The sequence below is a fragment of the Pteropus vampyrus genome, unplaced genomic scaffold (assembly GCF_000151845.1).
Source record: "Pteropus vampyrus isolate Shadow unplaced genomic scaffold, Pvam_2.0 Scaffold15, whole genome shotgun sequence".
NCBI classification, from domain to species: Eukaryota; Metazoa; Chordata; class Mammalia; order Chiroptera; family Pteropodidae; genus Pteropus; species Pteropus vampyrus.
Window position 1 is genome coordinate 9,621,570 of NW_011888796.1, and position 20,723 is coordinate 9,642,292.

The following is a 20,723-nucleotide window of genomic DNA, read 5'->3' on the forward strand; positions in this document are numbered from 1 at the left end:
CCAGAACAAAGGGGTTCTCATACTCTTAACTGTGTAGGAAATTAAGAAGACCAAATTTGGAAAGTAAAGGATGAGGTTTTGAATGCTTTTAGAATTAAAGAAAAAAAAATAATATCCCCAAAATTTCTGAATAATTTGTAAAAAAGCATTAATCAATATGGCCTCTCTACAGACCGCAGGATATTTATGGGTCCTATGACCCACAAATCATACTCAAAAGATAAAAATAACTATTGATGAAGAGATGGCTCTAAGACTCTGGTGGGTCCTAACAGACATAGATCAGTAAGATAGCTTTCTAAGAGATAGCATTTAATTCCTCCTGTTAGAGTTCACCAGAAAAAAAAAAAAAGAGGCTTTATACACTGACCACCTCAATGGAAACTCAATTCTAATCTATTATTTGATCATCACATTTAATAACGCCATCAGTGACCTCTGGAAAAAATCATCGTAATGTCTGTTTTATGGATGGGAAGCAAATTAAAAAGGAGGGGGAGAAAATATTTATAGGAAAGACTATATTTGAGTGTAAGTTGTTATCAATTTGAAATCCTGAATTCAAAAGGAAATAAAAGCCGTCAACTTGAGGACTGGCAAATTGTTGAAGCTAAAATGACTTGAAACGAACAAATATACAATAATTATTTCTAGCACAGAAAAATATTTAAAAAGTAAATAGCATTTATAATTATTTTGGATACTTTTTTTCATTCTCTTAGAAATAGGATATAATCTCTATATCTTTTAGATATTGGTTAAAAGAATATAGAGTTAAATCTCAAGTTTGTTTTTATTCCTATGCAAAACATTATCTTCTAGTGGAAAGCACATAATCTATCTAAACACATCATCAATTATACACTCAGTTGCCTCTGATTTTATTTTTTAGAAACAAATCAAATTTGAACATTAAGAGTCATCTACTTATGTCAGTTAATGCAAACAACTCCTACGGCTTTCCCTAGGAACGCTGCTGTGGATGATCAACACAAGTACTTACAACTTTGAGCAACTGACAAATCTCTCCAGGCTTAATTTTGTCCCCAATAATCTTCTATACTCTACAATTCAAAAAAAAAAAATCAAGATGACTTCTGCCTTCAGATTTGGGATGGTGAATTTTCCAGAGGAAAAAAAGATAATGTAAACTTTTAGACCAAATGCTTATTATAAATATCTGCTTCTCCTTTACATGAGGGGAAAAAAAAAACTTAGTTCCTAGTCCTCAGCATGAATCTCTAGACATAGTCAGCTCCTAACAATTTCACAAAACGTAATAGCCCTAAATATGTTTGCTGAATGAATAAATCAATGAATGAATGAATGTGAGTTCATGTTACAATCAACTTTTTAAAAAATATGTGTGCTCTGGAGACTTCTTAGATTGATAATCACAGATCTTTAGAAAAAATCAGAGATTTTGATGGAAAATTTTGCACACGAAAAATAAATAGATACATCTATCCATATGTGAATATATTAGTTAATATAGATCAAATCAATCCAAATGTTCAATCAGATTTGATTATATGGTCTACTGCAAAATGTTTTTTGCTTTTGCTGGAATGTCTTCATTAGGACTCTAGAGTTGACTGAAGTTGCATCTACCTAATGGCAACTACCAAGACATTTAAAAATATTTCTTAATGACAATGGAATGGCTTGGTTTCTCTCCAAGTGTTTTATCATAGACATAGGCTTACCAGATATTCCTTGGTGAATATCTAGTGTCTATGGAATATCTCTTTATTAGAAAAAGTCTTCACCCAGGCCTTTGTTACTTCTGTTTATTGTTGTTGCCGTTTGCTTGTTTGTTTTTAACTGAAACAGTAGGAAAAGGTCAAGATAAACTCAGCAACGTGATTCTGTTGATATTCAATATCTATAAACCATGCCTATTTATTCAGTATTTCTTAGACATAAGTCGTGCATCAAATACAAGAGAGTACACCCAGAAGGAAACTGCTTTTCCAAAAGTAACTCGGAACATACCATATACTTTTGGTGTGGTCTATGTGTCCCTTAAGCGGTGAATCTGTCATATTCAGAAGCTAAGTATTAGAAGCAATTATATCTTTCACTTTTTACTTGTTCATTGGTTGAATAAGCTGCCAGAAAACTGCCATTTAGGCTAAGAGCTACTGTCTGATGCTGAACTAGCTTAAATGGTATTCAATAAATGATTAGGAATGTCATTATTGAGTGGCTATCCAAAGTCACATGCATGCTAATAAAGATGCCTCCAGCATCCATAGGTCAAATGCCAAGAAACAGATCCACAAATACAAGTTAGTCTGTTACTATTCTTACGTTGTTGGGCAAGTATGACATTTAAGGTTCAAGCTATCTCGAGAACCACTTCTTACTGGTCTAGGAGACCTGCTCTCCCTCTTGAGACCCAGTGCTACACATGATCTTACTACCAGCAGAAACCACAGCTTCCTTGATAAATAGTAACTGGAGTTCTTCAATTTTTGCAATCTGAAAAAGGCAGTTGAAAGGAACAGGGAAAACTCTAGATACATCATATGGAATGAGGAGGGAAGAAGGGCAGAAGGTTCCTAGACCACGCCATGTAGTTGATAGCTGGTGCACACCAAAAGGAGGTTACAATCTCTAGAGAGCCACTTGTCCTGAGAGAAGGAGAGGAAGAGCCTCGGGCTTCAAGGAAAACCCTAAGTCTACTTGTCTTCAGAGGCTTTGAGAGGCTCCCTAACCCGTGGAAAAAGCAAGTCTGCAGGGAGTTTGTAGATGAATAGATGGAAACAGGGAAAAGTGGGGTATGGTTGACTGGGAGATAACAAGGTTGGCCCAAGGACACTGAGGACTGCAAAGGGAGTGTACATTTGTGGAAGAAACTGTCCTGTGAAGCCATGCCTCAAGGCACAGGGACGTATCCAGTTGGGCCTTGGAGGATGGAGGTCCTTCCATCTTCCTCTGCAAAATGCGTTTTTGATTGACCTGGGGCAGCCTTGGAAGTCTGGCTACTACTTGCTCTTCTATCTTCCCTCCCAGGCAGCTCTAAAGGGCTCAGACCTCAGCAGCACAGCTCTCCGTGGCGCTGTTCCTGGCTGGCCAATGCGAGAAGTCTCCAGAACTCTCTGAAGGAGCGCGGCTCCCCACCAAGGAGCGTGGCCCCCACCAATCCTTTGGTGAAGGGAGGTGACCGCCTGGTGTCAGTGTGCCTATTAGTTTGCAGCCGCGCCCGGGCCCCCATTAGGGGAGGGAGTGATACTGATGGAGGGGCAACCCCTCCCCCAGCTGCCTGATCCTCCACTAGGAGACTGCTCTGGGGAAAGAACAGGGCCAGAGCAGGTTCCGAGAGCTTAGGACGCCAAATAGCAGTCTTCTTCGAAGTCTTTTGCGGGCTCCGAAACACACTGTAAAGACCCAAATTGAGATCTGACCCTTTCCCAAACCATATCCGCCCCGGGGGCCTGGCGACCACAAGGGCAGACCGCGCCCTCGAGTCTTCGCGCCCGGGAGCGCGGGGCTCTACCGGCCGCAGGGCCACGCCTGGCACTAGGCACCGCCGCTCGTTTGGCGCCAAGACTTGGGAGTCCCGCGTTTCCCCTTCTCGCTGTGTCTCCCGCAGTTCGCCGGCCCGGGTTCGAGGGGGGTCACACCTCTCCAGAGGTGGCTGCCTCCTCCTCCCTGTCTCCCTGCCTAGGGGTCCTGGCTTGCTCGAACCTAGGAAAGGTCGGGACCCTCAGCCTTCACACACGCACGCGCGAACACACGCGCACACATACACACGCGTCGCTCTCCTGGCCCGAGAGTTGGAGAGGGGGCGCTTTGGGAAACTTGGTCGATTCGCCGAATGACCATTTGTGCCTAGATGCCCCCACCATACTCTCAATTTTTAAAGATTTTTTCCCCCCACGACTCTAACGTAAGTGAATCAAAGTAGAACCCAGGCTCCGAGTCAGCCCAATCCCTTTTGGTAAATTTTTCATAATGTACCAGGTGGCCCTGGGGCTCCAAACCCTCCAGCACGCTGAGGCTGTGGCCGCCCTCGCCCAGCTCTGCGCTCAGGCGGGAGGGCGCGAGGTTCACGCAGAGACACCCGCAGTCGGGGTGCCTCCGGCCCGGCGCGCTGCGCTGGACCGCGCGACCCGCGGGAAGGGGCGCCTGGCCCCGCGCGGCACTTGCCCGAAACTAGCCCGCCTGATCACAGCCCGCCTTGGCGATTGCATGTTAAGAAACCCAAATTAAGGAATGGGTGAATTGGGGAAGGGGGAAGTCGGGGGAGTTTGCACCACGAATCTCAGGTATGAGCACTTTTAAGTGACATTGATGCAACTGCATTAGAGTTAATGGCAGCAGCCTGCTTCTCGTTATTAATTGTCTTTGTGTTTGGATAAAGTATGTAATCTTCTTCGCAACCACACCATTAAAATAGGTTGCCTTTTCAATTAACTGTCGTGAGCACAGCAGTCAATTTTCTTAATGAAGATGCATTATATTTTCACATTTAAAAAATAATAGTGGAAAATCCCAGGTTTTCATAGACGCGATTACGGAGAAATAGAAGAGAGTTTTCCTAAAATTTATGTAGTCATGTAGTGCATTAAACGCCAGGCTTTTAAATAAATTGAAATTTCTTCAGATAAAAAAAAAGCACGAGTATCAAATATATTCAAACCAGCTCCATTCAGATTTTTAAAAGCAAATACGATGCGTTCGTTTTTATTTTCATGTGTACTTAATATATATAACAATAAAAACAAGTCAATGACTGTCTGAAAATAGGCCTATAAACTTTTGGGGGGATCCCTTCTAGTTTAGAGATGATTTGCAGATCTTTAAACTGGTGATGTTTGTTTAAAATGCAGTAAGTACATTTAGATAATGTGCAGTCTTTGAACACATACCTCAGCTTGATCATCAAGAAGCAAACAATGTCTGGGCTGTGAATCTAGAATTAGTTTTTGTTTGTTCCATTCCTTGCTTTTATTTTTCTTTTCTTTCTTTTTTTTTTTTAAAAAAAAGACAATCGAAAGCTTGTAACTGAGAGAACTGTTTAAAATTCTATGCTTTTGTGATAAGCAACTCTTCAATTGTAAAAAATTATAATTGCAAAATTCTAATGTTGAAGTTTTTAAAATGGTTAGAAATATTCATTCATAAATATGAAAGTGGAAAGTTTACATCTATGAACAAAAATGAAAAGTGTGTTATTCATTTCCTAAGCTTGGGAATTTGAGAGCATGTAGTGAAAAAGATCTGTCAAGATCTATGTTTTCTTTGTTAATAAAATTTTAAGTTACTATTTTTTGCATAAGAAATGCTGTTTTAGACAAACAATTCCTCTTTTTCTCTCTCTCTCCATTCAGTATGAATACTCTCCTAGGAGCCATACAAGAAAAAAGTGTTTGAGGAAAAAAAATAAGTCAAATTCTTCTTAATAGGAGAAAAAGTTCCCAAAAACAGCCAGACTTTTTTTCCTTTGTAAGGCAACATCAGTTGTGTTTTTTGCAGAGATGACCTTTTTCAGGTTTTAGGTGTTATATCTTTTAAAAATTGAACTTTTTCAAAAAAATCAACCAGCCCCTTAAAAATGATCTGCAAAGAGTGGGAATTAGATTTTCGATTAAAACCTTATCCCATCTCGAAGGATTACTTTATATTGATTCTTAAATATGGCTACAATTGATGGGCTCTAATTAAAAATCCAAAGGAAAAGTCTGTCGTGCCTATATAAAAGAAGCTTTTTATATACGGGAAATAAAGCTTGTAAAAGGTTACAAATAAAAGATTAGAGATTTATCCAAACTAGTTTAAAGCTTCACTGCGGTTTTCTTTTCTTCTTTTTTTCCTTTCTTACAAAACCATTCCCAGGTCTTTTTTCCCCTAGTTTTAAATGAAGTTTGCAAACAGGCAAGATATTGGACTGTAATGGTTGTTTTATATCCGCTCTGTAAGCTCAAGGCTGCTGCCTGCAGTAGAATTGATTTCAAGGAAACTTCAGAACCAGTAGATGAAAATTATATAAACTGACAGCTACCACCCTTCATCAATCCATCCATATTCCCGTCCACACCACACCCACACTCACACCCACACCCCTTATACTGCTCTCTGTCTCTCATTCTCACACATGCCCTTTCTATCTCCCACCCTAACCTTGCTCTGCACACACCCTTGGTCCCCACACGCTCAGGGACAGACACATAGCTCCCAGCTCTCACTCAGCTCATAAATGTCTCACAGCCCCACATCCCGCACTTGTCACAGAATCTTAATCCGTTTCATTCCGGAACAACATGGTCTTCTTTTCCTCTTTTTTGCATTTGGAATTTGCCTCCTACTCTTTTATCAAGACAGCACAATCCTATCTTTGAAGTTGTTTCTTTCCCTCTTGCCCGCTTTTCTAAGGCAACTGAAATGCAAGGAATAAGCAACCCCCAAGCTTAATTCATAAGTGATCTGTTGCCTGCTATTTTCCCCCAAATTCTGCCTGCGTTGTCAATCTTTAACCCTCGTTAAAAAATTAATTAAAGTTAATCTTGTCAAAGTTTTTAATAAAGATGTATCTTAAAACCTAATGAAAAATGATTTTTTCTAAACATCGTGGCAGTTCTAAGGCAAGATGTGGTTTCCACTGTCCACTGAATCGCTGAAAAGATTGTAAATTAATCTTCATATTTCAGAAGTAAGTGTTCAGGGAGTCTAACTGGCTCCTGTCCCCCCGAGAGGCTGTGTTCTCACGGAATATGGGTTTTCTTCTTTTTTTTAATTAGCCTGGAAGAATCCTGAGATCTCTCTCCTTTCTCCTCCCACTCCTCCACTCTCCCCCATACCACCATAGTTAATAAACTTAGAGGAAAGTTTGGAATATTTTAAACTGGCCTGGCATGTGTGGGGGAGAAAGTAAGCCCAGTGAGCATCAGACATGAATCTAGATTTGAAAATATGCATATCAGCCATATTTTGGAAACTGCATGCAAACTCTGACAAATAATTTGATTCCCTGCGTATTGGTTTTCTTAATTTAGCTTCTGAGTACTTATATCTCATATTCATAGCAAGATAATTGAACTTGTGGCAATTAAAAACTATCTGCTTGTTAATAAAAGTTATTTAAAAACACAAAGCAAGCTACCATATGTCAGATTCATTAAAAAAAAAATTAAAGACATAAGACACAGAAAAAAAAGTTAAACATGAACAGAGAAAATACAATGACTACATAGTAAGTAAACTGGAAGTTCAAGGACTTACTGAAAATCAAGAGTTAGACTTTTCATCCAAAGAGTCTTTTTCTCCCACCAACCATCTAAGGTTTTCAGTACAACAGCCCAAGTCCCCTCCCTCCCCGCAAAGCCAGTGGCTTTTGTCCTGACCTAGAGTAAGGTTTGTGGAGACTGTACCTGAGCCGGGCTGTCTGCAATTTCCAAATTGACAAGAAGAGACTGGAAGATAAAGAGCATGTTCTTACAGGTGAAGAGCAATTTTGCAACTTTTCCAGGAGACACCCAGGAGAAAGCTTGCTTGCTAGCAACTGCTGCAGAGTCTGGGCAGAATTCCTCTAGAAAGAAAAAGAAAGTCTTTTTTTTTTTTTTTTTTTCCTGTCTGCCTCTCTCTGTCTCTAGTTCTCTTTCTCCTCTCTGTCTCTCAGATCCAATCTTTTAAGAGCTTCAGCACATTGCTAAGCTAAAGGGAAATTCTCTTTGATAAAGCAGTGTTTCCAGCTTCTGGGTTTTAAAACCTAAATCTATATTCAAATCTGGCTGAAGGTGTGTTCTGGGATTTATGAAAGCCTCTTAAAGGGGTAAATTTACCAAACCGTGACAAAATCATCACAATCTTACTTTAGACATCTGAAGTGGATGAGAATTTTAAAGAGACCCTTGTTTATTTAACACTGTCCATTTCCAACTCGTGGTTTATTGGCCCCGCATTTCTGCAAAGTTATTAGACTAGAGGGCAAAGGAGAAGCGGAAGCTGTCTGCTCCGAGCCGCTGCAAAGGAAAAAGCCCTCCCACGCCCCACTGCGCCAAAATCTGCCCATGTCCAACAGAACTGGGGAATTTTCAGGGAGATGCTGCTGCCTCTGCCATCTGAGAAGACGTAGAAAACCTCTACATCGGGCTTGATGTCGGGTTTCCCACTACAATGGACCCCAGAGCAGATAGAGCTCCCAATCTAAAATTTTTCACTTACTTCGTGGAGATCGCAAGCGCGTGTTCTGATATTTCTCCACCCCTCCCCACCCCCACTGTCCCCAAGGCCTCCCTCCGACCCTTCCCCTCCGCCAGACCATCAACGTCCATTTTTCTTTTTCGTTCTTTGATGCTTTAAATATCATTGTGATTAAACTGGGAAAAACATAGTCTTTTCTCGGGATAGTAAGGAGGCTCTGGCTCGGGATCAGGGTGGATTTGCCCTTCCTTCATCGAAAGCACGGTGATTCTGGCGAAGCGCTCCCAATGAGCGCCATGCGGGCCAGACTGCCTGGGGCATTTGTCGCCCCCCCCGCCCCCAAATTAAAGGCCTTGGGGGGTGGGCAGTCGCCAGGTGTTTCAGTACAGTGGGGGCGGGGTGAGGAAAAACAAAAGGTCTGTACTCACCCTCCCCCCAGCCCGGGTTCCCAGAAAGTCGCGACTCCTGGGAACGCGACAGCCAGCGGGTCTCTTCGGACTGGAGCGGTCGCGGAGGGCCCGGGGAGGAGCTGAGCAGACTCCGGGCCGCTGGGGGCTCGTGTGGACGCCGCGGCTCAAAGCTGTAGAGACACCTGCGAGGCTGGCCGCGGCCGCCAAGTGCCCATGCCCAGGCCAAGCCGGAGCCCAGCCGGGTGCGGAACGCTTGCCTCCTCGTGCGCACTCCCGTAATTCGTTAATTGCTGTAAATCCCAAGGACGACCGCATTTGATTACACATACAGTATCAGAACCGACAACAAAGCAACGAATTAATTACCAACTTCATTAACATAGGTCCCCAAATTAAAGGCAGCGAGCTGTTTCTTAGGGCCCACTTGCCGTCGTGGTGGTGGGTGGAAGGGGGAGTGTTTAAGAAATGATTTTATTTTATTTTTTCCAATATTGAGAGTTCTGAGGGAAGAACTGTCTTCTGCTCTCCCACACACACACACATACACACACCCCGCCATTCACACAACCTCGGCCCGTCCACTCGTGCCCCCCTCCCCACCACCCAAATCCGTTTCTGCTTTTCTAGGGACTCAGATGTTTGAAAGCTGTTGGGTCTCTCTCTCTCTCTGTGCCAGGTGGAAGTCGGGCTGGGGTTCCCTGTCTCCAGCTCGCGTGCTCTGGTGTCGACACTCTCCAGTCTCCGGGTTCTCAGACCCGGGCTCGGGCCACGCAGGCTGCAGGCGGAGTTAGCTCCAGGCCCCGCTGCCGCAGGCATTAGGTGGCGTTTGTTTTAATGCAGAAACTGTTTCCAAAAAGGGTTTCCCTTCCCCCCGGGTATCCTGCCAACCCCACTCTCACACCTCCGAGTCTCGACCTGGCTCCTTCTGTCTCCCCAAACCCGCCCAGGGGTTAGATTCGGGGTTCCTGTTCTTTGCAGCCTGCCTTAGGCTTCTTAAAACTCTAAAATCCCTGTACGGATCCTGGGAGCCCAGGTCTCTCGCTTTGGGGACCGGGCGATATTTATAAAGGCATAATGAGTGGTAGAGGCACAGAGTTTCTTGAATAGTTCATTCTTGGACTTGTATATACATCTTTCTCTTACCTACTCGCCCACGCCTCACTCCCAGGCCTCCTTTCTTTACCCTTCTTAGTACCCTCGGCTTGGTCGGACCGTGTTTGAGAAGGTGTAGTCATGTTTTTAAGCTTCAGTCTAACTTGGTTTCTGCGTCTGATTCACACACATTACGCTAGCATGGAATGCAAATAACCCAGTTATCTCCCACCTTCACTCACCCTTCCCCAGCCTTAAGTATCTTTACCTTCCCATCTTACATCGTATGGGTTTCCTTTCTCCCCTTCCCTAAAACAAAAACAAAACAAAAAGGGGGAGGGGTAAAAGGGAGGACAGGAAGAGGAGGAGAAGGTAAGGAGAGGCCTCCTTGTCCATCATTTTAATTATACAATTAGTTCACATACTCTGGCCCATAATGTATATTTTAAAAGGAGCTCAGTGTCTTTCAAGAATATTCTGGTAATGTCGGAGGCCTGGATTTGTTGCCTGCTCGTCCCCCCGTGCAGCAGCGGCCTGTTTTCCTCCCCCTGTTGTGTGTTTTTATTATTTTCCCTCTGGCTTAGATGTGTCAATCATTCTCTCCCTGCCATTGGTTGGAGAGTTTGCGTCAAAAAGTTGCCAGAGAGGCGCTTTCTCAGCAAATCTCCCTGAGAGCGGAACCGACCTCAGCTCCAACTCAGCTTCCACTGTTATTAAAAATAAAAATCCTAGAGCAGCCCTCTTCACGTCTGCTTTGTATGTATCACAGAGGGGCCCAGGGCATTTTGAACCCGAGCTACTTTCCTCATTTTCTGTTCTTTAAAAGATTTTTTTTTTCGTTGTGCTTGACTTTTTTGGAAGGGTGAAGACTGCAAGGTTGCTAACCCAATAATCTTGATTTCTTTTAGGATAGCTGACTATTTGGAATTTTGAAGGATAATTTTTTTCCCCCCTAACCTCCCATGCGGCTGTAAGGTAAGTGTCCGTCTGTCTTGTCTGTCTATATCCGTATCTTAAGTGTCTCTCTGTCTACCCAGTACATCCAACAGACACACCGATGCACCTCTGCGAACGTAGACATAGTTCTCCTAAGGGCTGATGTATTTTTTTTCCTTCGTAAATTTTTGAGATGTAATAAAAAATATGATCTGGAGATGAGTGCAGGAGTGGGAGGAAGAGAGGGAGCGCGCTTCTGGGCTCGCGGCTTGCGCAAAACGTCGTGGAAACCCTGCGAGTCTAACGTAGGGTGTTTTGGAGCGGTTTTGTTTGTAGTTTTGTTTTATGTCAACGCCCATTCTGGGCTTCTCCCTGCGATCTTTGCGTTTTGGCCCTCGGCTGTGGTTGGGTCATTTGGATTGATCCCAAGGACGTTTTCGGAGTCCAAGACAAAAAGATGCGGATGCAGCGGGAGGGATGGATGGATAGATGATGATGATGATGATGATGATGATGATGATGATGATGATGACAGACGCCTCCCATGGACGGTTGGCTCGGGGGTCGTTGGTAGCCGCCAGCCGCTGCTCAAGCCCCTGCCTGTACCTAATGAACGTAAGAGGAGAGCCGAGATGGCAGTCGAAGAGGCGGGGAGCGCAGTCAACTCCTGTCGGCCCCGTCTCCCTCAGCCAAGAGCAGCTCCCTCAGCTTTGCTCTCTGTTCTCGGCCTCTTCCAAAGGCCTCCAAGTCTCCTTTTTCTTTTTGGATGCCCCTTCTCTCCGGCCCGCCCCCCCCCCCAAACCCTGGGAGTGCAATAACCCCCGTAGTTGTTGTGGTCCCAGACCCGGCCACGAGGCCGAGCGAGCGTAGAAGAGTCGTTTTACAGGGTGACTTTTCCGGGGATGGTTTAGGGCTGGCCCGCGTAGCCCTCCGCGTTCACCTGGAGCGGGCAAAAGTGGCGGTGAGTGGCCCCTGCTCCACCCGAGGCCGCGGCAGGGTCCGGGACAGGAGTCCTTCCGGTGGGGAAGGCGGCCCCAGGGCTGTTCGCGGACCCGGGCCGCGGCGGGGTTGGCCTGCGCGCTCGCGTGCACCCCTCCCGGGCTCGGGAACAACCCGGCATAGTAGCCTCGGGCCGGGTCCAGGGGTGCACTGAAGCCCAGCCTCCGCTTGCGGTCTGCCCAGGGTCCCAGCCGGCAGCCAGCTTCAGGACATGTCGTGCCGCAGTCTCCTTAGAAGTCTTCGTGTTGATGCGTTCAAGTGACTCCTGAAATCGTGGTCCGATTTCAAGATACATTTTTGAAACGCAAGTCCCCCATCAGAATTCCACCGACTTGGCTTTTTCCTCCTTTACAGACTTAAGTGGGGTGCAGGGACAGAAGGCCTGGGGTGGTGGATTATTCGGGAGGGAACAGGAAAGTCGTTCTTTGACATTCTCCCGTCCATCCTGGAGCTGCAGGGACGTTTTCCAGTCACCATAAGTTATTAGCACCAGAGAGGAGTTGGCGAGAAAACTCCTCCCCCCAAAGGAGGTAGACACCCAGACCTCTCCTCACGAGCTAACACCGGGTTTTCTCCTCGCCATAATTAATAGTCAAGGCCAACCCTTCTGGCACGTTCTTCCTCCTTCCCTCGCGGGTGGCAGCGTTGTTAGATTCCCTGAGGCCAGAAACTTTCACTCGAGTTCGCCAGAGAGAGGCCGCTGTTTTTCGCTGTGGCCACACGTCTCCTTTTTCTTCCCCTCCTCTTCCTCTGCGTTGTCTTCCCAGCCGCAGGCCAGTCGCCAGTCCGCCTAGTTTTGTTTCCTTTCCATCATGCAGAAAATTAATCAGCCCGGGCGAGAAGCAGAGCTGAGCACGGCGGCCTGTAATTAAGGGACGTGTGCCCCTCGGATTATCTCGTTAGTTTATCAAGAAAACATTTATTATAATTAATTCTCGGACGAGGTAATTATTATTGAGCGAGGACACAGCAACTGGTAGATAGGCTCCTTGGAAGAAAAAAAAAACGTGGGTGGGGGTTGGGGAGAGCGACAGATTGCGCGAATTGACCGTTAGATATAAGGCGGCGCGGGCCGGGGCGGGCAGTGGAGTCGGACCTCGGGCTGCGAGCTGCGGGGCTGCGGGGCTGCGGGGCTGCAGGGCAGGGACGCCGGACTGAGTCACTTGCGCCCGGAGGTGCGGGCTCCGACCGGCTGCGGGGACTCGCCGCGCGACCGCCGCCCCTTTCTTCTAGGTAGGAGTTCTCCAGTGGCCGCCTCGTGAGCAGTCATTTTGAGGCTTATATTTTTGAAAAGGTATTTCTTTTTCCCCTTCTGGTCTCAGCGTAGAGAGGAAGGGAGAGAGGAGTGCCTCAGGGCTTTGAAAGTTAGAAGGGCCCATGGCCTCTCTGAGTGCATACCTAGGTTGACTGTTGAGAGTTCTTCAGAGTTTCGATTTTGGAGTTTTTTCCTTCCTTTTTCTTTTAACACTGGATCTAGTAAAAAGGCGAAAATAGTCTGTCCAAGAATTTTAGCCATTTTGCAGTGGTAGGGGCAAAGGAGCTCCAAGAAGGATCTCTGTCCTGGTGCTTTCTGTTACCGCTTTTAATGTTGAAATGTGTTACTTTAATGTATGATGTGTCAGGCATTTCTAATTGGGTGAGAGCTCTGCGTGTAAGAGCGAACTCTTCCATATTTATCATGTGTACATTCGATATGATACCAGTTTTTTTTAATAGTAGTTCAGAGCTTTCCAACACAGTGAGATTGCTTTAAACAAGAAAGAACTTCAGCGAACTTCAGCTTAGAAGCTATTTAAACAAATAAACGACTATTTTAAGGCAATATTATTTCCACAGCCTCCAAATAACTCTTGAAAATAGAAACCATCAAGTCTCTGTTGTACAAGCAACTAAATTAGTATTATCGATGAGATAATACAAACTCCAGGAAGGGCATTTATAAAATTATATTAAATTAGATCTGACAGTGGAAAAGCATGATTTTTGTGCTATGAATTAAATCAGGAAGAAGCTGCAGTAACCTAGTTCCATTTGTGGAACTTTATGTTTTTATTTCTTAAGCAATGTAAATATAAAAACCCAGAGTCCTTAAAACCCAGTAGGACCTTTGTGAAAGTAAGAAGGGACCTCTCCTAATCTTATATCCGCCATTTTGAAGCAAACTCTCGGAGTATCAAAGTTGCAAAGTAGAGATCCTTGCAGGATAAGTGCCATCTTTTAGGAAAATAAAAGCCAGATTTGCCAACTGCCAGCCTATATTAACATCCATTTTGGATCACTTGGCTTGGAGGAATGAGAGAGACTCAGCCGAAGAAAGTAAATAACTTTTCTTTTTCTTCCTTTCTTTTCCCTCCCTAAGCAATTTTTCTTATAGGCCTGTAGGAAACTTGAAAGGTAGGGAGAAATTCTATTAGTTTCAAAACTTTGGGTGTTTGTGTATCTACTTTCTTCAAAACTACAATGTGCAAAGGCAGTTAGAGTTAACTGGAAACTGTTGGGGCTGCTGAGGACCCAAATGCCGGAAAATGTGCCTCCAGCAGGACCTGCAGCCTCCACACATCAAAATCAACATGGAAGCGGCTTGCACTACAAATGCGAACCTTTTCTACTTGCAGATGTGGGGGCCTCATTTTCTGATTGGTGGGATTCTAACTTTATTTCAGAATTTCTAGCAAACCCCATGCCAATCTGGAAGACTTTTTTTTTTTCACTATGTTTAAATATTTGATAGGTGTCGATTAAAAGTTAAATGAATGTTTGTTTAGCTTTATTTATACACATAAAATCAAGATTCTCCAAAACCCCAATAAATCTGTTACTTACCTCAAAATCTAATTATCCAGACTACTAATTAGGTGAAAATGATTACTGGAAATGACTTTAAATGTGGAATAATAGTGGTTGAGCAGTTTTCTCAAGTTTGTCAATTAGCAAGTTGGTATTTTAGATGTTAAATGCACTGACATTTTAGGTTCCAAGCTGTTGAAAGTGGTAAAAAGCTAAAATAATTAAAATCTGCCTTGGAAAGGCAACAGTCTGGGGAGAGGTAGATTTCTTGAATTGTTTCTTTGTTTCTCACCAATGGGCTTTGTTATCAGCATTATTTATTTAGCCAAAGAGTTCTTTGTCTCTGCAAATGGCCCCAATCAAGTTTTGTTTGAGACAATTAGCTAGTGCCAGCCAATGAGCCCTATGCAAATGTAGGGATAGGAATGCAACGTGTGCATTTGAAGGCATGGGGGTTTTGTTCTTCGTGAAGGCAGATTGTAATTGCTTTCTTCGGGTACTTTTTTTTAAGTTTAGGGTGGGGGTGGGGAAGACAGGTTTATCTGGTCTCCAGCCCCTCTAGTTTCTGAGCAGCTGGGGGTTGGGGAGGTGGGAAGGGTCTGCAACCCCTTTAAAAGCCTCTGCCTTGAGTAGCCCGGGCTCTTTTCAAGTTAGTGGTGGAACGTGGAAGAGCTACTACCTCCGAAGCAGTAAACCAGCACCTCTGCTTGTTTGTTTGCTTTGCCTTTAGTTCCACCACTCCAAACCCACCCGCCAAGGACCCTGAATCTGTCCACCCCCGGCGAAGCGAGACCTTCCAGCTGGGTCCCCCCGATTTGGGCCGACTTTGCGCTTCCTAACAACCTTAGCATGATGTCTTATCTTAAGCAACCGCCTTACGCAGTCAATGGGCTGAGTCTGACTACTTCGGGCATGGACTTGCTGCACCCCTCGGTGGGCTACCCGGGTAAGTGAGCCCTGCCGCACTCCTGCCCCGCCCTTCCCCACGCCTGCCCCGCGGGGATGTGACACCCTTTACCCCGGAGCTCCGGGGTTGGCTGTTACGCCGACCCCCGCCCCGGCTCCGGGCGAAGTCCCCACTGGGTTTTCCTTCTGAGAAGCAGCTCTGAGTCACCGGGCATTTACTGGCAGAGGAGAGGATCCGGGCTGGAGAGAAGCGAGTAGGTGGATCTACAAGGCTTGAACAAAATCACATTGCTTGATTCTTAATTAGAATGAATAAGGGACACACATTGGAGTGGGGGAAGGAAGGTTACTGCCCTTGTCATTTTGGGGCGGGAGGCCCCTTCCCATGTCGCGAAGCCCAAGTCTTTGGAATTACCCTCTCGGGGAAGCCGGGTTTCTCTTCACAACTTCTCCCCGCCAGCCTGGGGCTTCCCCTCTGACCTCCAGGCCCTTATGCGCTGATGCACAGAGGTGTGACTTACCTCGGGTGCCGGGGCCTTCTTTTCCGATCAGATCTGATTTTTAAAAAATCCTCATAGAAGTATGAAATACGGCCCCATTTTAAAGATGGGTGGATAAAGGCCCTTGGAGTCCTAAATCTCAGGATCTCGAGCAGGGTTGAGATTCGCGCCATCAATCCAAGCTGCGGGTCTGGGGATCCTTTGACTTAACGGAATGGATTTTTTTTGTTGTTTGTGTTGTGCTTTAGGGTTGATTTTGAAGGATTTGGGGGTTTTGTCTTTTTGTTTTATTTGTTTTGTTAGCTTTGGAAGGGACGCTCAGGCGGAGTACGGCAGGATGGGGGAGGGGGCTCCCTCACAAGGGGCAGTGTATGTCTTGGGACCTCCAGTGTGCGCTGGAGGAGCCGAGGTTGGGAGGGGGTGGAGAGAACATTGCTAGGCTCTGGGTTAAAAAAACCTGGGAGGACCAGGGGAGGGCTGCGGAGTGGGGGTGAGGGGCAATCGGATCACCCGCAGAGACCCCTATGACTGAGAAACTGCTCCCCCACCCTAAAGGGCCCTGGGCTTCTTGTCCCGCAGCCACCCCCAGGAAACAGCGCCGGGAGAGGACGACGTTCACCCGGGCGCAGCTAGACGTGCTGGAAGCGCTGTTTGCTAAGACCCGGTACCCAGACATCTTCATGCGGGAGGAGGTGGCACTGAAAATCAACTTGCCTGAGTCCAGGGTGCAGGTAGGGCAGATGTAGAGAGATTTACCCTTCCTGACCGTGCCACCCCTCCCTCCAGCACGGTGTGTGTTCAGGACCCAGCAGAGTTCCATGTCTTTGAGATGACCAAAGGAAGGCTTGAAACTAAATGTTCCACAGGAGGCCAACAGACTCTTCTCCTAAGCCTCCTCGAGTGCCTGACTTCTTCTGGACCTCCTTTTTGTCCTCTCACCCCATCCAATCCTATAAGAAGAGTCTTCCTACTCAGGATGCAGAGTAAGACTCCCTGTTCAGCTGCAGCAATGAAGCACAGTCCTAGAACTCTTGGGTCCCTGGCCTACAGAGGCCCAGCCTTGGCAGATTTCATGTACTGTCACATTATATTTTAATATGTCCTTTCCCCCATTCTCTCCCACTTTTAAGGATGAAAGTTGCTTAGCTCCTGAATAGTCCCAATATTTTTACAGATGAAGTAATAAATGACTTGCTCAAGGTCACTTGTCAGTTTGGTGGTAGAGCCAGGCTGTAGAAGCAGCTGGTTCTCCTACCAAAGAAATTACACAGGTGTTTTTTTGACTTCTTACTGATTGAACAGAATTTGCTGAGCCAATGAGCAGAGAAAATAGCTGCATATAATATCCCTTGTGACACCCTCTCCTCTTCCTTTAGGCCCCCTTTACTTGATCTTAAGCTGGAAAGGGAAAGTAAAGTCCAATTTTCCCAGAATGCAAGTCCCATATAGAGTTCTCTGGAAAGAATGATTAGCACCTAAACTACATACATACCAAAGGCTCACCTTCGACATCAGCGTTAACTGCAAACCAAGAAAGAGGCTTTTTCAAAGTAAGATGGAAGAAATTTTAGCACTTGTAAGACTTGAACAGAAGTCTTCCCTAAAAGAAAATGACTGAATAGTTGGTGATGTTGCACTCAGCCTTAGTGGCACCATTTTTACCGCAGTTAGGACATCCGTGTGGAGAGCCCGTATTGAAGAGGACAACTAAGGACTTGTTGCCCAAAAAATGCTGGTAGTTTCTCTGATAAGGCCCCTCACACACCAAACACAGCCGCTTCATTACAGAATGTGAACAGCCCTGGTGAAAAGAAATTTTCAAAGTTGCAGGCAGAGGCTGAAGTTGAGCCAACGAACATAGTACAGAAAACGGAATCTATGTGCTGAGAGGCACTACTCTGAAGGCACAGACTCCAGTCTCGGACTTGAGACCAGTAGAGAAGTCTGTCCTTGAGCTCAAAGCAGAGATGTACTCCATTTACCACCAAGAAGGTGTTGGCAAATAACGGCTTTCAGACCTTCCTCAACTGGGTCACTTCTCCTTGGAGCTTTCTTTGTGAGTCTTTCTAGGAGAGACAAAAAGTAGAGTGATGGAACCAACCTCTATAGCTCCCTAGAAGATGGACTACAAACTGTTTGAATTTAGGCAGTTCTTATTGGCATGTAACAACAGAATTGTTTTACCTCCCTTGTATTTTCCTCCAAAAGACATGGACACATTCTATTCCATTGTGAGAGTATTCCAAAATGTAGCGCTGTGTGCGTGTGTGTGTGTGTGTGTGTGTGTGTGTGTGCGTGCGCGCGCGTGTGTTCGTTCGAGGTGAAATAACATAGGAAAGTGAGGTGGAGAATTTTTAGCCACATTATTTGGGTCATTATCTTAAATTTTATTGTGGGCTAGGAGTAAAGCAAGGTCAAGTGCTTTTAGACAGAGCCTCCTCAACTTTCTTAAAGTTCCAGGAGCATATATAAGAGTACTACATAATAGGTTTTCAGTGGCAGGAAAGATTTTCTGCTTAGCTCATCTGTCCATGTAGTACAGGTTATAATCTGGGAGCCAAGCTACTCTTGTTATTAATGAGTTGCTAAAACCACATTAAAGAAGTTTCTTTCTCTTTCAAGGTATGGTTTAAGAATCGAAGAGCTAAGTGCCGCCAACAGCAGCAGCAACAACAGAATGGAGGTCAAAACAAAGTGAGACCTGCCAAAAAGAAGACATCTCCAGCTCGGGAAGTGAGTTCAGAGAGTGGAACAAGTGGCCAATTCACTCCCCCCTCTAGCACCTCAGTCCCGGCCATTTCCAGCAGCAGTGCTCCTGTGTCTATCTGGAGCCCAGCTTCCATCTCCCCACTGTCAGATCCCTTGTCCACCTCCTCCTCCTGCATGCAGAGATCCTATCCCATGACCTATACTCAGGCTTCAGGTTATAGTCAAGGATATGCTGGCTCAACTTCCTACTTTGGGGGCATGGACTGTGGATCTTATTTGACCCCTATGCATCACCAGCTTCCTGGACCAGGGGCCACACTCAGCCCCATGGGTACCAATGCAGTTACCAGCCATCTCAATCAGTCCCCAGCTTCTCTTTCCACCCAGGGATATGGAGCCTCAAGCTTGGGTTTTAACTCAACCACTGATTGCTTGGATTATAAGGACCAAACTGCCTCCTGGAAGCTTAACTTCAATGCTGACTGCTTGGATTATAAAGATCAGACATCCTCGTGGAAATTCCAGGTTTTGTGAAGACATGTAGAACCTCTTTTTGTGGGTGATTTTTAAATATACTGGGCTGGACATTCCAGTTTTAGCCAGGCATTGGTTAAAGAGTTAGATGGGATGATGCTCAGACTCATCTTCTGATCAATGTTCCAAGAGGCATAGAAGGAAAAATGAAGGTCCTTAGAGGGGCCCACCAACCAGCAACCTACAATGGACAAACCAATCTACTTAAGATCCCGTCATAGTTTTAGATCATTGGGTTTCCTGATTCTCAAAGTGATCAAAAAGCATTCTAGCCATGTGCAACTAAATACCACCAAAAATAAAACTAAATTGTGAAGGAAAGGAGGGAAGGACATAGCCTTCTTAAGCAGAGGTGTTCCAATGTTTTAGCCAATTCTTGGTTGAATTTTAGGAATGGACAGTGTCTCAAGCTCACTCACGTATCATGACCAACTGTTAGTTGGCACTGAATACCTTTTCAGGGCTGTGTGAATTGTGCGACTGATTGTCCTAGATGCACTACTTTATTTAAAAAAATATTGTTCATAAGGAGTCAATATGTAGTTTAAGAGACAATCAGTGTGTGTCTTATATAAATGGTACATCTGTGGTTTTTAATCTGTGCTAGACTTCAAAACTGTGATCTCCTGTTATTGTATGCAACCTTGAACTCCACCTCTGCAGGAGTTCTTCTGTGATTAAATAGGTTATAATTATAAGCAAAATTCAGAGCAACTGAGTAGTTATCTAAAAAGATTACCTTTGGCTGGAGGTGAGCTGCACTGAAACTTTACAACAAAATGTCTCTGGACGAGGAGAGTGAGAGAAGAGAAACAAAAGGACACTAATTCATCTGTAATTTACTGTTGGTAAGCCTAGCAGTAAAGAGACATTGGTCAATTGCTCTGACCCTGATGAATTTATAAACTGAGATCATTGTTGTTTATGCTTGCAGATGTTAACTGGAAAGTTATATATGCATAAACCTTCCTGGATTTGGCAGATATGTATAATTATATTAAAATGGTTCTAGCACAAGATTGGGTCCAGTTTAATTCATATCACTATGTATGAATAAGAAGCCTACATTCAGCTTCTCCTTCCCAAAACATGTTTTTCTTAGGTCAGAGAGCAAATTTTATTTTTGAATTTTCAGGGTCTAATCTAAGGATGAACTAGCTATGAATGAGTGTGGTATGTAAACTTTTGTGACTCACCAGGATTGCTCTGAAATTGAATACAGAGAGCCTAACAATCATTAGGATCTTGCTCTCCTTGCCTTTCCCTCCCTGCCGCACACCCTAACGATCTTAGGCACTTTATTGGTATGTTTTAACATGGATCAATTTTTTTTTTAAGCAAGAAAGGAAGAACTGTAATAGTACCACAGAGAAAATGAGAATGACAAGAATTCCCTTGTTTTTATTCCCTTATTTGATTAAGGAGATTTTTTTTTTTTTAACTTCCAAAAAAATAAGGTAAACGCGAGGGAATGTAATCAGAATCTGAAAGCAATTCAGGCAGAAATGATTTCTGAACAAAAGAGTTCCAGAAAAGTTTTAAAACCTATAATTTCAGTAGTTGAACATAAGGCACGCTGGTCAGGTTTTTTTTGTTTTTCTTAAGAAAATACTGAGGGAAAAAATAGATCCCTTCTCAGTTGTACCTGCATTGTGTAAGCCAAGCACCAGAAAAGACAAATGGGCAATGATCATGGTGCTCC

The 20,723-nt window shown here is 44.7% G+C and overlaps 1 protein-coding gene across 5 annotated transcripts; it reads left to right on the forward strand.

Annotated features, from left to right (window-relative positions):
* Positions 1–10,296: 10,296 nt before the first annotated feature.
* On the forward strand, positions 10,297–20,170 carry OTX2 (orthodenticle homeobox 2). Of its 5 annotated transcripts, none has more exons than XM_011385111.2 (5): positions 10,297–10,406; positions 10,559–10,625; positions 15,103–15,318; positions 16,334–16,509; positions 18,401–20,170. In XM_011385111.2, the coding sequence occupies exons 3-5, from the start codon at positions 15,222–15,224 to the stop codon at positions 19,019–19,021; spliced, it is 894 nt and encodes a 297-aa protein (XP_011383413.1). In that variant the 5' UTR covers positions 10,297–10,406; positions 10,559–10,625; positions 15,103–15,221; the 3' UTR covers positions 19,022–20,170. The 5 variants fall into 5 exon arrangements, with proteins under 5 accessions (XP_011383413.1, XP_011383429.1, XP_011383419.1 ...); XM_011385127.2 differs by having other exon boundaries at positions 16,358–16,509; XM_011385117.1 differs by having other exon boundaries at positions 10,311–10,625; positions 16,358–16,509; positions 18,401–20,038.
* The last annotated feature ends 553 nt before the right edge of the window (positions 20,171–20,723 follow it).